The 17,013-nt window shown below is 34.6% G+C and overlaps 4 protein-coding genes, 1 non-coding gene and 1 pseudogene across 7 annotated transcripts; 2 read left to right on the forward strand and 4 right to left on the reverse strand.

Annotated features, from left to right (window-relative positions):
- The first annotated feature begins 3,775 nt into the window (after positions 1-3,775).
- Positions 3,776-5,554, forward strand: LOC106426156 (eukaryotic translation initiation factor NCBP-like). 2 transcript variants are annotated; one of them, XM_048769063.1, is made up of 6 exons: positions 3,776-4,102; positions 4,472-4,552; positions 4,637-4,741; positions 4,851-4,929; positions 5,060-5,163; positions 5,280-5,554. In XM_048769063.1, exons 1-6 carry the CDS (start codon positions 4,005-4,007, stop codon positions 5,299-5,301), a joined length of 489 nt encoding a protein of 162 aa, XP_048625020.1. In that variant the 5' UTR covers positions 3,776-4,004; the 3' UTR covers positions 5,302-5,554. The 2 variants fall into 2 exon arrangements, with proteins under 2 accessions (XP_048625020.1, XP_013722317.1); XM_013866863.3 differs by having other exon boundaries at positions 3,784-4,102; positions 5,268-5,554.
- Positions 5,490-7,270, reverse strand: LOC106426158 (superoxide dismutase [Cu-Zn] 3). Its single transcript, XM_013866865.3, has 7 exons — positions 7,042-7,270; positions 6,858-6,959; positions 6,404-6,499; positions 6,289-6,320; positions 6,056-6,131; positions 5,781-5,834; positions 5,490-5,685 (listed from the first exon to the last, which is right to left on the reverse strand). The coding sequence occupies exons 1-7, from the start codon at positions 7,127-7,129 to the stop codon at positions 5,645-5,647; spliced, it is 489 nt and encodes a 162-aa protein (XP_013722319.1). The 5' UTR covers positions 7,130-7,270; the 3' UTR covers positions 5,490-5,644.
- Positions 7,271-7,318: 48 nt separating this feature from the next.
- On the forward strand, positions 7,319-8,681 carry LOC106426137 (annotated as a pseudogene).
- Positions 8,682-9,804: 1,123 nt separating this feature from the next.
- LOC106426155 (B3 domain-containing protein At5g18000-like) lies at positions 9,805-11,494 on the reverse strand. 2 transcript variants are annotated; one of them, XM_048769062.1, is made up of 4 exons: positions 11,157-11,494; positions 10,665-10,962; positions 10,281-10,576; positions 9,805-10,196 (listed from the first exon to the last, which is right to left on the reverse strand). In XM_048769062.1, exons 1-4 carry the CDS (start codon positions 11,253-11,255, stop codon positions 9,963-9,965), a joined length of 927 nt encoding a protein of 308 aa, XP_048625019.1. In that variant the 5' UTR covers positions 11,256-11,494; the 3' UTR covers positions 9,805-9,962. The 2 variants fall into 2 exon arrangements, with proteins under 2 accessions (XP_048625019.1, XP_013722316.1); XM_013866862.3 differs by having other exon boundaries at positions 10,290-10,576; positions 11,157-11,481.
- Positions 11,495-12,424: 930 nt separating this feature from the next.
- Positions 12,425-12,496, reverse strand: TRNAW-CCA. The gene has a single exon. It is a non-coding gene; the product is annotated as a tRNA-Trp (tRNA).
- A 2,037-nt stretch (positions 12,497-14,533) lies between these two features.
- On the reverse strand, positions 14,534-16,866 carry LOC106426154 (phosphoacetylglucosamine mutase). Its single transcript, XM_013866860.3, has one exon. It carries the CDS (start codon positions 16,475-16,477, stop codon positions 14,762-14,764), a length of 1,716 nt encoding a protein of 571 aa, XP_013722314.2. The 5' UTR covers positions 16,478-16,866; the 3' UTR covers positions 14,534-14,761.
- Between the last annotated feature and the right edge of the window lie 147 nt (positions 16,867-17,013).

Raw genomic sequence — 17,013 nt, forward strand, 5'->3', positions numbered from 1 at the left:
CTGGCCACTCTTCTGTTTCTGAAACTATCTTCACCAATTGAGCACAATCCGTTGCAAAAGTAACACAAGACTGTCGAAGATTCCTCATGCATTACTTTCAAACAATTATAACTATATAAATCTAAAACACATGATTTATAAAATTTAGGTTATATACTGCTGAAAATATTCAACAAAAATATGTACTATATGTAATTTTATGCAATAAATCATTGAGAATATCCACATATTATTTTAAAGCACCAAAATATGTCAAATTACCATTTTAATTATTATTTTAAAAATTTCAAGATTTTCAAAAAATGTTTATTTCAAAATAAAAAGGAAACTACTATTCAATTTAGTGAAAATGCAAAATTATTAAAGGAATCAATTTGATATATAAAGTAAACCTTTGAAAGACCAACATAAAATCAACTAACAAAAAAAATCTTAAAGAATACAAGATTTTAAAATAATAAAACAATATGAATCTAAAGCACTTTTCATTACATATGAATCTAACAAAATATGATTTCAAAATGGAAGCTATTTCTTTCAAAAAAATATCAATAATAAATTTTGTAAGCAAAATTGCCAAATAACTAAAAGAATCAGTTTATTATAAGAAATAAATGTTTGGAAGATCAACATAAAATTAAGTAACAAAATAATCTTAAAAATATAAAGATTTCAAATAATAAAGACAATGTAAATCTAAATCACTTTTTCATTACATATGAATCTAAATAACATATGATTTCAAAATTGAGGATATATATTATTTAAGTGTTCACATAGAATTTAAAAATATCATTATAATAATATAAAAGTCAGCATCTTAATTTGATAAAGTAAATAAAAATATTATTAAAGATAATTAACTTGATATATAAAATAATTATATATTTGAAATTAAACAAAAAATTAACAAAAATAAAAATATTCAAAAAGAAACAAAGTTTTAAAAAACATATTTATAAATAATCACGTATGTAAAAATAAATAAAAAACAGCACAAAATTATAAAAAGATAAATTAAAATTTGTAAAACTTATCTTTAAAGTTAGATTGATATTTGTAGCTAATTATTGAAAACTTAATATAATAAGAGACTGTTCACGTACCTTATAGGAATTGGTATTGATCGCATATTATTATTAAAAATATAATTATGTATGTAACCTTTAATATGATATGGACTATATGCTTTAAAAAACAGAAATAACTTAAAATATTCACAAATAACATATACTATATATAATTTGATGCCGTAAATTATTGAGAATATTCATATATTATCTTGAAGCACCAAGAAAAATATTTTAATCACCATTTTATATATTACTTATAGAACTTTCAAAAATTGTTTCTTTCATAATCAATGTAAAATTTAGAAAAAGCCAAAATCATTAAAGGAATCATATTGATATATAAACTAAATATTTGGAAGAATAACATAAATTTTACGTACAAAATATAATATTAAAAAATAAAAGAATTTGAAATAATAAAGAAAATATGAATCTAAAGCACATATGATTTTAAAATTGAGGCTATATGTTATTTAAAGTGGTCACATAGAAGCTAAAATTATTATTAATAATATCTATTCTCAAAATGTTAATTTGATATTTTTAAATATAAAATTTACAATATTTTATTTCTCTCAAAATAAAATTAAATAATTTTAAATTTTTTTGCCAGAAATAATTAACTTTATTTTTAAACTAAATATTTGAAAATTAAAAATAAAATTTTATCGAACAAAAATAACATTTTAAAAAAGAAATCAACATAAAAAAATGTTCTAATAATCATGTATGTGAAAGTAAAATAAAAATAAATACAAAATTACAAAAATGATAAATTAACTAATGTATTAATTATCTTAAAAATTAGATTGGTATTTATACTAAATTCTTGAAAACTTAACATAAAAAGAGTTTAACAAGAAAAAAACAAATTATGTCCACAACCAATATTACGAAAAGGGCTATATACTATTAAAAATATTCATATATAAATAAAAATACGAAAAAATTCCAAATCAGTATCATTGTTTAATATTTTTATAAATCTTAATATTTCTAAAGTAAATCTATAAATTAATTTCAAAATATGAACTAAAATTAACTAACTTGATATATATGCTAACTATCTTAAAACATAACACTAAAATTTATTTAAAAAATTCATAAAGTATGTCAAAACATAAAATAGCATATACATAAAAATAAAATATATAATTAATATTAAAATAATTAACCTAATCAAATAAGTAAAAAATAAAACTTTAGTATTTTTATATTGGTGTTGGCTACAAAATCATCTAATTTTATAATAGATTATAAAAGGTTCTTAAAAACATTGGTCAATTTTCGTTTCTTCGTTACCGGGCCAATTCAGTTTTGGCTTATAATAAGCTTACAAAGTTCTATTAAAAATAAAATGTGGTAAGAATAATCCACAATTAATACACATATTGTTGATTAAACAGTTTGTTTATATGCTTTTGAATTGCTTTTTATCAATTAAATAAATTAACATAGTTATTTACTCATCAACAATTAGATTTTAATAAATTTTGAGACAATTGTTTTAAAAAAAATCATAATCCAAATATTCATTTAACTAACCAAACATGTTTTTATGAAACATACCTAAATTTTTTTATTATCTAAAATATATATATTTTTTTAAATTAGGTCACTAATAATAATAAATCGAAGTACATGGTAACCCTTTTCCGAGAAAAGTAACTTCTCAATCGGGGAAAACATTTTGTGAACCGCTAAAACATCATAATTCCACCACTAATTTATATTGTAACTATATCAAGTAGGAGATATATTTAATTTTTTAGATTTTTATTTTTTATTTTAATAAATAAAATATTACTTAATATTAGCATAAATTTTATATATATATATATATATATATATATATTTTTTCTCCTTTTCTTATATCTAACAAACAGATAGTTACTATTATTTAAATTTCATAAAAATATTTATTATGATTTAGACCTAAATATACATATAAAACTATTAGATATGCATTTAAAAGAATTAGATAAGAGTATTTTAAATACAAACATGCATAAAGTAAGTATATAATAATACATTCATTCTAAAAATTTGGTAAATACAAAAAAGTTAGATATATTGCATAAGGATTAACTTTTTATGTCAAATAGAAATATATATAAAATTATAATAAAATATTTATAACAGTGTTGTATTAGTTAATAAGCATGGACCAATCTATATGACGCTTTTAATTTATTTATTAAGAAACAATATACACATGTTTATAAATACATTTATACATTTACGTATACAAACAAACTGATATCTAAATATTAGTTATTTAAATGGTAAAATTGTATAAAAACTTAACTATGAAAAATAATAAAGCACACTTTAAATAAATTTCATAGAAAAATATATATAAAACAATTTTCTATTATATTATCTTAATATTATTAAAAAATAAAACTAATTATTAATAAAGTATTCATAGTAGTGTATAGTATAGTATAGTAGTGTATATGTACTGAGAAATCTATGTGATATTAAAATTGTGTACTTATAAGAAACTGTAAATACTTTAGTAACAGTAATTTTACTTTTATAATACAAACAAATAAATAGCTAAGTTCAAAAATAACAAATTTATAAAAACAATGTAAATAGGAAATCAAATAATATTTTAATAATATTAATAAAAATATTTTTTACGAAATTCATCTTTTTCTTAAAAAATATTGCAAAATTAAATTAAATTAAATTATTAAAGCAGATTCGCGCTCGAGTAAAAAATCTAGTTATAGTATAAAAAGACTTAACGATCTGACCCAATGAAGGCCCATTAGTTTGATTCAACAGGGCCCATTGGCAAGTTTTCTGGAGGTTTTGAGCTCCGTTTATATATTTGACAGGAGAGTCTCGTCAAATGAGCTCGTCTTCTCTCGCCTTTGAACCCGAACGCCTGAAGCTGAAATCGAGAAGCAAAAAATAAAAATGGAGATTACGGAGAGGAGGCACGATGAGATCATGGACAATGTCAAGTCGCAGTATGTTTCCGATGAACGCCACTCTCGCGCGCGAGCTCAAAGCTGGTTTGCATCCTCTACTGGTTTTCTTTACATCAATGTCAAAATCTGATGTTAGCCGAAAGATTGTGAAATTTATGTTTAGAGCCTAGGTTGGCGAAGATTCGGATTCTAAAATCTACAACTTCTGCAAGTGTTCTTAGGTTTTTGCGACTTTGTTTAATGTCTATGAGCTCAAGAATCGTGCTCTAGTGAGACATTAGTATTCGTGGAACTTAATGTTCGGGGGATTTAATTTTAAGCTCATGTAAGTGTGAGAAAACTTTCAATAGTAATCTTGAGAGAACATGCCATCCAGTAGAACATTGGATTATACACTGGCTAGCCAGCGGCTCCACGTTTTTCTTAAAAATTTCTTTTTTTGGAAATTTTCAGTACAGGTTTGCGATTTGGTAAGGGGTCAGGAACCAGACATCTTACGAAGATATCATTAAGAAGATTGTTGAATTCAGCACGGTAAGCTCACAGAATTCTAAGGGGAAAAGCTGTTTGCTATCTTATCTTTGTTTTACTTTATGAGATATGGCTTTGGTTTCACAGGTTGAAGGGTTTTGGGCCTGCTACTGTCACCTTGCTCGTTCTTCTCTATTGCCTAGTCCAAGTGATCTCCATTTCTTCAAGGATGGCATTCGCCCCATGTGGGAGGTACTTATTTTCAGTATGTTGATTTTTACTTGCTGTCCTTGTGTTTGTTCGTATGTGGATCATCGATATCTCTAATACTACTAAAGTTGCTAAAATTCATTTCAATCAGGATGGTGCCAACTGCAAATGGTGGAAAGTGGATCATACGTTTCTCCAAAGGTGTATCTTCTCGGTTCTGGGAAGATCTGGTGAGTTTGTTTCTCTTTTTGTAAATGTTCTTTAACCTGACCATATCTTTCATACTTAGAGTCTGAGTTTTGAAAAAAAGAAATCTAGAAATGATGTTTTATACCCTTCCATTTATTTGGTTTTCTTCAGCTTCTTGCGTTGGTAGGTGACCAGCTTGATGATGCTGATAACATCTGTGGGGCAGTGCTGAGGACATCATTAGTGTGTGGAATCGCAATGCTTTTCATCATCAGGTGAGATTACTATTCACAAGATCTTTCGCAATCAAACGGCACTTGAAGCTGCCTCATGCATATGTCATGGAATACAAGCCCCACGATGCTTCTCTTCGTGACAGCTCTTCCTACAGGAACACTTGGCTGAGAGGATAGGTTCAAAGTAGACCATTGTATCACGTGATGTGGGGAAAGATTCGGAAAGCTCTCCTGCAACCTACCTGGGAAGATATATGGACTGAACCATATTCTCGATAGCACATTGTCAGATGGCTCACGAACTCAGCAGCGAAAATCCTGGCTAATTTTGTGTATTTCAATCGTTTTCTTGTTTTCAGATATAATGATTTAATGATAACTTGAATTCACGTACTGGCGTACATTATTATCACTTGCGTCTCAAACAGTATGTCAATATACAAACTATGGCCTCTGATGTACATTAACAGTTAAAAAAACGAGTGTGGCTCAGGTGTGGATAGTTCATCGATCTCAAAAGCTACAGTTTAGGATCCACAGCTGATTGAAGTCCGATAATACCTGGTTTAACATCGAAACCTAGAGTGAGTTACTTCACACACAAGAGAGAAAATGGTGTTGGTTTGTTTTCTCAAAAATGTTAGCAAGCAATATACCGCATCCAACTCGTGCGCCTGCGTTTCCTGTTGATTTGCTAAGCTTGTGTCCTCCTGCACGGTAATAACCGCAAAGAGATTAGGATTCTTTAATTTAACATCATCAACAGAGCACATCATGAACCTAAGAACTGTGGCAGATACTTGATGACACAACTAAATGAAACTAGACACAATGATTACTACTGAGATTCGGCCCTTAAGCTTCTACTGCTTCTTTGTATAAAGTCAGTGACATTGGAAATATTTGAAAGGCTATAAAAAAGTGTTCCCACCTCTGCCAAGGTCATCAGGATCACCATGTACAACAACCGCCCTCCCAAGTATGGAATACTGCCCACTAAGTGGTATCTGTGAAGTAAAAAGAGAAGCCGAGATAAATGGGGACATGTCAGGCCAGCATAGACATATGCACAATGTGAGAAGCTTGGGACTTGAAAAACCGACTAAGAAATATATACTGTTACATACTTGCATTAATGGTTCAAGAAGGAGAAGATTTGTTTACCTCTTTGTCTTTGATTGAGATTTCAGCAACACCTGAAACAAGCAAGTCTCATCCACAAAACACTAGCATCATTCTTCGGAAGGCAAAGTATATAGATGAAGGAAAAAACTTATACCGTCTGATCCTGCAAGAATGTTCCCCAAATCTCCAGCATGACGCTCTTCCTCATTCGGTGGCCCATGAACTCGATTTAATGGATTGAAGTGAGGTCCTGGAGTTAATATTTCCACAAGAAAACAAAAGAACTAAACACTAAGTACATAACTCAAAAATATACATAGGTAACATCATTCAATATCTAAAATGATATTTAATATGTTTCAGCTCCTATTATAGATGATAAAAAAAAAATGGTTTATTTAGTGAATTGAATTCTATTGGCAACACTAGTAGTCCATCTAAATACTAATATCAAGCAAGATTACTCATTTCATATGTATACATGTTGTTTCAGACATAGAACCATTAGATTCTTCACCAGAAACGGTTAAAGACTTAAGCACAAGCTACAAGTTCCAGTCTTGAACTCGAATTGTACAGTAACAGACACAAAGAGTTGAAAGACCAACCAGTAGAGTTGCAGCCATTTGTGGTGTCACCAAAAGAGTGAATATGAAAGCCATGGAAGCCAGGAGACAGTCCTGAGATCTTTCCTGTTACATGAGTTGTCCCTGCCACACAAAAACAAAATCAATACAAGAGAATGAAATAAAACATATCCGACGGCCAATAAAAGAAGAAAAGACAGATCACCGGAAGTGTCTTGTATGAATTGAAGACATCCTCGTACGTTTTTATCGCCGGCTATAAGAGCCACCGCTCTCAGATTAGGACCTCCCATCGGTTCTGTGTGTTTGGGAATTGATGTGAATGTTGATCGGATTAAATTGAAAGGTGTACTGGTTTAAGTGTGGTCGAGAAGAGAAGAGCCTAAAACCGAATCAAACCGGAAATAAAATTCCCGGTTTAGATTGATTGTAGAAACAAAAATGAATAGAGACAAACACAAGATAAAGAAAACCATCAACTTATGAAGGAAAACTCGATTCGTGAGGGATTGGAAGAAGGATTTGAGTTGATTAAATTTCCATTTTTTTTATCTTTATGGAAAGGAAGTATTCCCTTTTTTTTTTACTTAAAACTAAATAAAGTAGACTCGTGTGTCTGTTGTGTTTCAAAAAAAAAAAAAAAAGACTCGTGTGTCTGTTGTGTATATATAGGAAAGCTTCGATGGATCGTCTCTTTAGAGACAGACAACAGGACAATGTTGAAAAGACATGGCGAATTGCTACCACACGATGTCGTTGAGCTCATCCTGGAGAGACTTCCTGTGGTTTCTCTGCTGAGATTCAAGTCTGTATCAAAGGCGTGGAAAGCGACAATCGAGTCCCCAAGTTTCAAACAGAGACAACAGATCACCTGTAAGAAATGACGAGGTCCAGATGTCCTATACGTGACCGGGTTTGGTAATGAAGAAGAAGAAGTTAAAGAAGAAGAAGCTAATATGGTGGTGGGGTCTTGTGTAATTCGTAGCCTCAAGTTCCCTACAAGGAGCGACAAGGTTTGCTATGGTACTTGTGACGGACTTGTATGCCTTTTCAGCAACCGCCACCCGAGTGTCGTTTTTAATCCCGCCACTAGATGGCGTCGAAGCTTTCCTCTTTCGAGGGTTCAGCCGCTCATCATCTCTCACTTTAAAGCACGTAGCAAACTATACTGCCACACCCGAGAACCTCAGCTAGGATTCGGCAAAGACAAAGTCAGGGGCACATACAAGCCGGTTTGGCTCTTTAACTCATCTGAGTTTGACCTAGACGATGCCACCACTTTTTGACTTTACCACTAATGCTTGGAGGTACGTCCTCCCTGCTTCTCCGTATCGGATTCTTGATGGCCAGAAGCCTGTGTATTTTGACGGGTCACTTTATTGGTTAACCGAGTGTAAAGAAACCAAGTTGTTGTCTTTTGATCTTCACACGGAAACTTTTCAAGTCATCTGTAACGCCCCCTTTTCCCATGTACCTGACCCTCGCTTTGTCGTCTTGTGCGTCCTCGATAACCGCTTGTGCGTATCCCTCAAAATCTATCCCACCAAAACCCAAGTGATATGGTCCCTCGGCGGCTGCAACATGATGATGACATGGAAGCAAATGTGTTCGATAGATGTCACCAAAACCACTTTTCATGACCCTCCTTATTTCCCCCGACCAGCACTGTTGCCAATAGCTATTGTAGACGAGACCATATTATTGCTTGGTTATAGGCGTGGTCCACCACTGGTGATACATGATCTCCATACCAAATCCTATGTTTTTGACTCCTTTCCTAAATCCCCTGAATATCCTGTTTGTTATTTCCCTAGTTTGTTCTCAAATTAAACCATTTTTCTTTGTAATTTAATCTTCTTTTTATATATATAATATTTGAGTTAGTTTGAGAGTTGCAGCGCTCATGTGTGCCTATTTCTTTAGGCTTCCAAACACTTACCTCCTTGTTAGATGTTGCAAAGGTGAAACTACCCATAGGAACAACAACGGAATCACTTTGGCATTTGCAAGTAATTGTCTTTTCATATGCTTTGTTGTATGTGTAGAATCACGTTTGTTTTATTATACAGGTGGTGGTGATTTGGATTTGCAAATTACCAAAATGATTTACTTCCTATTATGTAAATATATTGCATTAGCAAGGGTATGTATATCATTCATCCATGTACTAGCATTCTGATCACTTGTAAACCTCCATGCAATTTCATGCGTTAGCTAGTAATATGATATCTTTATGATTACGTTCCACCTAAAAAGAAATGGAATTTAATGTAGACATACTAGTACAAGGTTGCCTCTTCCAGGCGGATCCATGGGAATCGGTGGTATATTTCAGCGAGACTTCTCTGCACCAACTGGAGAAGAACAGGTTGGACCAATCGATTCTGCCAAAAGTCATGCAAGTCAACCACTTTGGTCGCAGTGGAAGAACTAAATGGACTCACCTTGCCATTGAGGATACAACAGATTGGAGTAACCAGTAAGCTTTCTGCTTTCAGCGTTTCTCTTGTTACATATGATTAGCCATAGGCTTTTAGTATTAACAAAAAAAAAAGCTCTCATCTAGGCTTCTGAAGACTGGCTTATTTAGAATTTGAGTAGAAACATTAGGCAGAGAACTGAACTGGATCATTGGAAGCAATGTGAACATGGTTATGTTAGGGAGAATCGTGTTGTGTCTTTTTATTTGTTAATGGAGCTGCATAATTTGAATTATTAGTAGTTTTGTGATGGTGCAGGTAGACTTCTGATGATGTTTTTTTTATGAATTGAAGACATCCTCGGAAGTTTTTATCGCCGGCCACTGCTCTCAGATTAGGAGCTCCCATCGGTTCCGTCTGTGTGTTGGGATGTGAATGTTGTTAACCGGATTACTGGTTTAAGTGTGGTCCAGAAGAGAATAAATCGTATACCACACTAAACCGGAAATTAAACTTCTCGGTTAAGATTAATTGTGATTGCAAACCGGATAGAAGAAACTAATGGATACAGACATAAAGATTTGGTTGATAACAGAACATTAAGTAACTAAGATCATCTCAACTACATCACCACCGTCAGACAAGACAACATAAAGGTTTGGTTTGTAACACATTAACTAAGACCATCTCAACTACATGGAGTCTCTTATTTGGAGACAGTGAGAATCATTTCGGTCGGTTTAATGAGCTCGAAGGTGCAAACATCACCGACCTCTAAACCAAAATCTTTAACCAAACCAGGCCATCCACGAGAGAATCTTGACTGTATCTTAGAGACCACATACGTAACCTCCCATGACTTCTTCCCTTTTGGACCATGAATTTTGAACACCGTTTCCTCCTTTGGCATATGCATCTCCGCAAACCTCTTTGGGACACCCTGGATCACATATCAAAACGTTTTATTAGTTCCTATGCACATAACTCAACTTCACAATCTTACTCTTTTGTTGTCTTGTCGTACTTGTCTTACCAAGAACAGGACGTATGATTTCTTTACGGTGAGTGTAAACTCTGAAACAAGAGACGAAGTTCCAGCTTCAGAGTCGTCAGATTCAGTATCCATCTTCCTCTTTTTACACTTGTTTGCTTTTTCAGCCTTCTTAACTTGCTTCTTCCCCAAGTTAATAAGCTGACGTTTCTGTTTCAATCTTCCTCCTACTGTAGACTCAGCTGTTTCTGAGACAGGATAGTTTGATGCAGACAACGACTCTCTCTCTTCCTCCAGCACATTGTTCACTTCTTCTCTCTTGTTTCGACCTGGCTCATCAAAAAACAGCAACATGGACAATTAAAGTCTGTCTTCTTCTTCTCCATAAGCCTTACAAAAAGCATGAGAAGAACTTACTGGAAGAAGCAATGGTTGCAGATCTTTTGGGTCTAAGTATCTCGACGCAATCTGTTTTGTAGATGCTTACGTTAAAGCACATGTTACCCTTGTGCGTGAACGTGAGAAGCTCGTCATCACCTAACCCATTGTCGCTCAAAAACTGGTCCCATCCGTTTTGCTCCATGTAGTAGAAGAAGCTTTGGTATTTTGAGAGGTCGATTAGCCATGAGCTTCCCCATGATGGCAACTTTAAGACCATCTTAAACGAGAACTCCTTGGCTGAGATGCTTTTCAAGAAGTCTTGAGGGATCTCTCTCTTTTGGACATATAACAAGAACAAGATCTGTCAATAAATGATTCAAAAGAAAACAAAACAAAGAAAGATTTGCATTCTGTAGCATCCGATCAGTTTCAACCTTTTGACTTTACGCACAGATCCATCAGGAATAAAACTTACTTACATACTTGAAAATAAGTTTTATGAAGACGGGGAAAGAAAGATCAACATACCATGGTTTGAGATGATAGATCTTCCTTTCTAAGAACTTTGAAAAATCCTGGGTTGTCACTTTCTTCCATAAGCTTAGCAATGTAGCTGTTAGTCGCCATCTCTTTCTCCTTCTTTCTTCAACCTCTTGTCTCTCTCTCTCTCTCTCTCTCTGTGTTAATGGGAAAAAATTAGAGAGAGACTGATATGAAGGCCATTTATTCTAAGGACAGACGATGCAGCTCCTAGCATTCAACGTACTTAATTTTTCTCCATCAATCAACTTTTGAAATAATTGAGAAAGATGTCCATGCATCATTATAACTTGTATTTTTTCTTCAAAATGCTTAAAATAGGATCTGTGTTTTGTGAGTTTGGAGACACGTGAAAGGAAGTGCAGTTTGCTAGTTTGAGTAAACTCAATTCCACTAAAAGGACAGCGACTTGTTACAACATTTACTCCATACGCTAAAACCATATTTTATTATTATTTCCCACTATATTTGACAGCCAATTATTTATTTCATTAATACTTCTTTACCTAATAGCTAACTAATTCTTGTTTTTAATATTAATCAAAGTTACTAACTGTTCAAGTTTTATATATACCAATTATTTGCTTAGGTTTTTAGAAAAAGTTGAACGGTGAAATCACTAACTAGCTCAAAATATTTGTACTATAGTGTCGTATTTTCACATACGCCTCTGTTATATTACTTATGGGTATTCAAAAGCTTACATGAAAAATCAAGAATCATATATCATAGATTAAAAAATTATAATATGTACTCCATGTTTTACTTGATTAGAGTGACATGAATGATGAATCACATTTTGAACATAACCAAAAAGTTAAAAAAAAAGAAGTTATTATTGAAATTCCAACTTCTAGTACATTTTATTATTAACATTTTCTTCTAGCAAAATTTGATAAATGGCAAGATTGATTATGATTAAGTAAATGACAATTAAATCTTAAATTGTTATTAGTAAATGAAAATATGTTCCGTCAAAGAAAATTATGATTAAATTGGTTAATTTGTATTCAATAGAAGTATAATAAACGCGAAAGAATGAACCGGTGATAAGGAAATTACGTGGGTTTTCTGTGAGTGGCGTTCATGTTTGGGTGTCTCACGGATAAAGATTGAACCGATTTGAAACCGGAACTATGACTTTGGGGTAAGATTCATTAGGTTATCGAACCAAAGAGTGGGAACCAAAGGCAGCAAAAGTGCAGGACAAATTCAAATTTATTTATCAAAAAATTTCCGGATAATATTCGGGATTTTGAACCCGACGTGAATCGAACACGCAACCTTCTGATCTGGAGTCAGACGCGCTACCATTGCGCCACGGATCCGGATGCTAATCAGGTTCAAGTATAGTTACTTGATCATATTTAATAAACTTGAAGAATATAGTTTCTCAATTGTTGTGGCCTTTCTTTAACAATCGATCCAAAACTTTTCTGACATGATCGTGTCTGTGTCGTAAGATGTGATATTCATTCTCTCAACAATTCATTCAAAAAGGAGGAAGATGAGAAAAATGTCCTATAATTTACAATGAATAAGTCTATTGCTAACTCAAGAAGAAGAAAAGATTAGGATAATCATCATCATATCTCTTCTTCGGATTTGCTGAGAAGAGCTTGAAATGAAGGCTGGCTCAAGTATGAGACTGGCACCACATATCTCTTCTTCTGACCTTCTCCTACGTACACAGCAAGAAAGCCTTTTGGTGCCGCCGAGGTAGCACTTTTGCTTGTTGCGGCTGCTGCTGTTGCAGAGCGACCAAGAATCTTCTTTGCACCCAATAGACTTCTCACAAAAGCCATTTCTAGTTTCTTTTTCTGAAAGTTTGAATTCTTAACTTCTGAAAATGTATGAAAAGATTCAAGTTATTGTTTGTTTGTTGGTTGCTGATGGAAATAATAGGTAAATGTTATATGTATGTATAGAAAGATCAATGAATGAATTCAAACCTCTCTGAAAAGTCTTTGAAACTTGTGGTCTTCAAGTGTGGCCTGTGGGTCATACTAGAATAGAGTTTCACATGCTTCTGTCTTTACCAACAGGAAAAGTCATACTTACATACAATTTTTCTTGGTGAGATAATTAATTGAGTGTAGGACAATAAGCTAAAAACAAACTCCATATGCCCATACACAAGGGACTGTTTTCTCAATGTTTTTAATATTAGACATATACACTATTGTCAATAATAAAGACCAGCAAGTTTCTGTTCTTCATCATGTTCTATGATGATCCTATTGCCTCATCTATGTGGTCTACATGGATTTTAGTTAATAAGAAAGTAAAGTGGGGGCATGAAGTTTCTCAACAACAGAACAACAAGTCTCTGTCACAGGTTAAGTTGTTCTTTGATTATATCAACAACTAGGATCACACATGAAAGCTGTACGTTAATTAAGATTGTGATAATTTTCCGGAGAGGGGTCAGTGTTGGGTTTGTAGTGAAGTCACTGTCGGAGACAAAGGCATGCGCCATGTTCCCTTCTTAAGCAAGAGATTAAGGCATAAGGTTTTTCAAGTACACCCCCTGTTCGAAACTACGTTACGCCCTAGTAGGGCGGCAACCCCGGCCTAGCGAGTTACTAAAAAATCGGGGATTAATCGGAGTATACGCGGGGCCTAGTTTAATTATTATTTTATTTTATTATAATATTTTAACTAAATATAAAATATAAATATATTAGAATTTAATAGTTTTTGTATGTTATTATTGAAATTAATTATTGATTTTAAAAATTTAATTGTTAGCAATACAATTAAAACACAAATTAATCTAGATTTTGAATTTTTATTATACGTATATATGTATATATATATTAACATATGCGCAAAAGTACAAAGCATTCAATGTCTCCTAGTGGCCAAAGCATGTCAGTTTCTTCGAATAACCCGCGGGTTCGACGTCTCTTTCTTACGTTTTAATTATTTCGCATTATTACTATCAAAATGGACAAAAGTCCCACATCGCTTAGATGCAACAAGAGAGGCCAAATATCACTCTATATATAGAATACATACATGTAGGATAAAGGTAAAGTAGTTGGGCTGCCTGATCTTTGGAAGCCCGATAAATACTTTCATAAGTAAAACTTTTGGCCTGTTTAATCCTTAACTGGGCCGATTAATCGATTAATGGACCGATTAATTGGTTAATGGGCCGATTAATCGTTTAAATGGGCCGCATAATTGGTCTCCGATTTTGTTGGCCGATTGTGGTAAAGTCGCTGCGGCTGATGTCCGATGCGCCTAAGCGGCCGCCCGCGTTTTTTAACAGGGTCTGTACACCATTATGATCTTATTATAAGTACCAGATACTGATTCCTTAACAACGATCTCTCACTTTAAACTATTTCAGGAGAAAATGAGCAAATGACGCTGCAGGTTCTAATCAGGCAAGCCAGTATGTTTCAGTTTACATTGGGGGGGAGAGAGAGAAGAAGAACTAGAATACAAACAAAGTAGCTCTCAAGAAACAGAACACAAAAGACAAGAGAAACATGTCATTCAAGTTATACAAAAGATGTGAAAGGTAAGAGATGAACAAGAAAAATCTCTGTTTAGCATACTCATGCAGAGCTTTAGATGGATCTTTAGCTTGAACCCAGGAAGCTTTTGACGAGCTGAGCCACAGAATTAGCCAAAGAATCAGCATCTTCTTGTGTAGATGCTTCTGCATATACTCTCACCACATCTTCTGTACCTGATGGCCTTATGAAAGCTCTTCCATGCTGATACTTCTTGATCTCAGCATTAATGGCATCCTGAATCCCCAAGGGTTTCAGAGCCTTGGTCTCTTCACTTGTGGTCACAACCGCTGTTCTATCTGGAACTTCCACCTTAACCTGTCTGCTAGGAAGGTCCTTGTATAGCTCATTCCACTTCTGTACTGACCATCCCATGTGCTGCAGAATCACTTCAACCAAGAGCAACCCACTCAGAGCATCACCAACCGCTTGGTTAATCAGATTACTCACTGCAACTAGCCTAGAAACCGCATTGTGCTTATCAGAGCCTTCACTATAATCCTTTTGCTTACCAACTAACCAAGACAGGAAAGATTCTGAGAAGAGAATAGTCCCATGACCATTAGCCTCAAAGTAGATTCCAACATCAAACTCTTCTGCTTTCTCATGCAAATGCTTCACCCCGGTTTTCGCAAAAACAACCTCTAACCCCATCCCCTTTACGTAATCCGTTGACGCACCATTGGCGTAAGCCGTCTGCACAACACCAAGACGACACTGCTTCCCTTCATCACCAATAATGTTCAGCTGCTCTTTGATAAACAAAGCAAACAAAGATAGAATCTTGTCACCATCAAGCAGCTCAACCTTGTCACCACAAGACTCTGACGGAATGTAAAAGTAAACCAACCGATCCGCATCACCGTCAAAGCTAGCACACCTCATCCCAACATCCTTTACCCCAAACCCTAAAGGCACAACCTTTTCCTTCTGCACAAAGTCAGCACCTACTCCTTCATTAAGCACACCTCCATCTCTTCCTGTGTTACGAATCTCAACATCTAGATTACTCAAAAACCCTCTCAACACCTCCATCTTCATCCCACCCACACCATTAGCACCATCTAAAAGCAATGTACTAATCTCTACCTTAACTGGGATCAGATCAATCAAACATTTAAACGAAGTAACAAGATTCTCAAAGTAATCACTTTCAGTAGCCTTGAGACCTTTGTTCTTAGCTCTAACCATCCAATGCAACTGAGGAGTAGTCAAAACCCCAACGTCAACCGCAACAGATCCCAAAACAGAGCGAACTCCAATCTCCGCAGCTCGGAGAAGCCGTTCGCCGCTAGGTCTAGTATCTCTCCCCAACCATACCTCTCCTCCACCTTTCTCGATTGCGATCTCTTCCTTCTTCACGAAGTCTTTAATCAACGAGACGAGCTCTTGAGGGGAAGACGCGTTGGCGATCTGATCCGCGAAAGGCTCCCATTCCTGAGAGAGCATCCCGCCGGAGGGGTCGGAGACTTTGACGCCGTTGTCGGAGACTTTGTTGTGGGAGGCTGTGATCATGAGCCCGACGGTTGATGATTTGAGGTTGAGGGAGCGGAGGGATGAGAGGATGCCGACTCTGTAGACGGTGGATTCGAGGAGGGACGCGTCGGCTCGGAAGCCGGCTGTTCCGTATGAAAGCTTGACGCTTTGAGGGATTGGGTAGAGCTCGGAGGATTTGAGGATGGAAGCGATCTGGGTCTCCTCCATTGCGCTTAGTGAGAGAGAGAGAGAGTGTGTGTGGAGAAATGAAGATGCTTTCTTTGGAAGAGAACATAAAGGAAGCATTTTTATTTGACTTATACTATATGTTAAGAGCTTTACAAAATGGTGACAAGCAACAAAACAAATCAATAGAGTGAAATGTGTGTTTTGGTCTCTTCACTTCAGGGGATTGTTGTGATCAAACCCAAATTCGTCTTCTGCCTTTCTAAATCTTGACAAATGATTTGTCAAGTCTTGAGCAACAGTTTTATCCAATAAGGCCCCATCTGATGGTCACTACGATGGCGGTGCTTTGATGAAGTTTTTGTAGAGATATCCACAGCATGAAAGGTTAGTCGCTGTTTGCACTTCTATCAAATTTAAGTTTCACCCCATGAGATCATGTCCTCTGGAAATGAATGTGTCATTCTTGTTCTCTTGGTAGACAACTTGAGGTTCCACCACATCAATAAGAAACTAAATCTGCTACTGTTTTGTTATAGACAAGATAGGTATTATCTCATATTTTTTTTCTCTTTATTGAGTATTAAGACACTGAGGAGACAAACCCTTGTGAAGTGTATATAATAATGTTGATTAGCTTTCATTGCTAGTATGTC

The sequence above is a fragment of the Brassica napus genome, chromosome C9, assembly GCF_020379485.1.
Source record: "Brassica napus cultivar Da-Ae chromosome C9, Da-Ae, whole genome shotgun sequence".
Lineage (NCBI taxonomy): Eukaryota > Viridiplantae > Streptophyta > Magnoliopsida > Brassicales > Brassicaceae > Brassica > Brassica napus.

Coding starts and splice junctions, on each gene's coding strand:
- LOC106426154 (XM_013866860.3), bottom strand. CDS start 16,477: ATGCTTCCTTTATGTTCTCTTCCAAAGAAAGCATCTTCATTTCTCCAC.
- LOC106426156 (XM_013866863.3), top strand. CDS start 4,005: ATGGAGATTACGGAGAGGAGGCACGATGAGATCATGGACAATGTCAAG. Junction 4,553..4,636: donor AGATTGTTGAATTCAGCACG/GTAAGCTCACAG, acceptor TTGGTTTCACAG/GTTGAAGGGTTTTGGGCCTG. Junction 4,930..5,059: donor CTCGGTTCTGGGAAGATCTG/GTGAGTTTGTTT, acceptor GGTTTTCTTCAG/CTTCTTGCGTTGGTAGGTGA.
- LOC106426158 (XM_013866865.3), bottom strand. CDS start 7,129: ATGGGAGGTCCTAATCTGAGAGCGGTGGCTCTTATAGCCGGCGATAAA. Junction 6,500..6,857: donor AAATGGCTGCAACTCTACTG/GTTGGTCTTTCA, acceptor TATTAACTCCAG/GACCTCACTTCAATCCATTA. Junction 5,835..6,055: donor TCCTGATGACCTTGGCAGAG/GTGGGAACACTT, acceptor ATTACCGTGCAG/GAGGACACAAGCTTAGCAAA.
- LOC106426155 (XM_048769062.1), bottom strand. CDS start 11,255: ATGGCGACTAACAGCTACATTGCTAAGCTTATGGAAGAAAGTGACAAC. Junction 10,963..11,156: donor ATCTATCATCTCAAACCATG/GTATGTTGATCT, acceptor TATGTCCAAAAG/AGAGAGATCCCTCAAGACTT. Junction 10,577..10,664: donor TGCAACCATTGCTTCTTCCA/GTAAGTTCTTCT, acceptor TTGATGAGCCAG/GTCGAAACAAGAGAGAAGAA.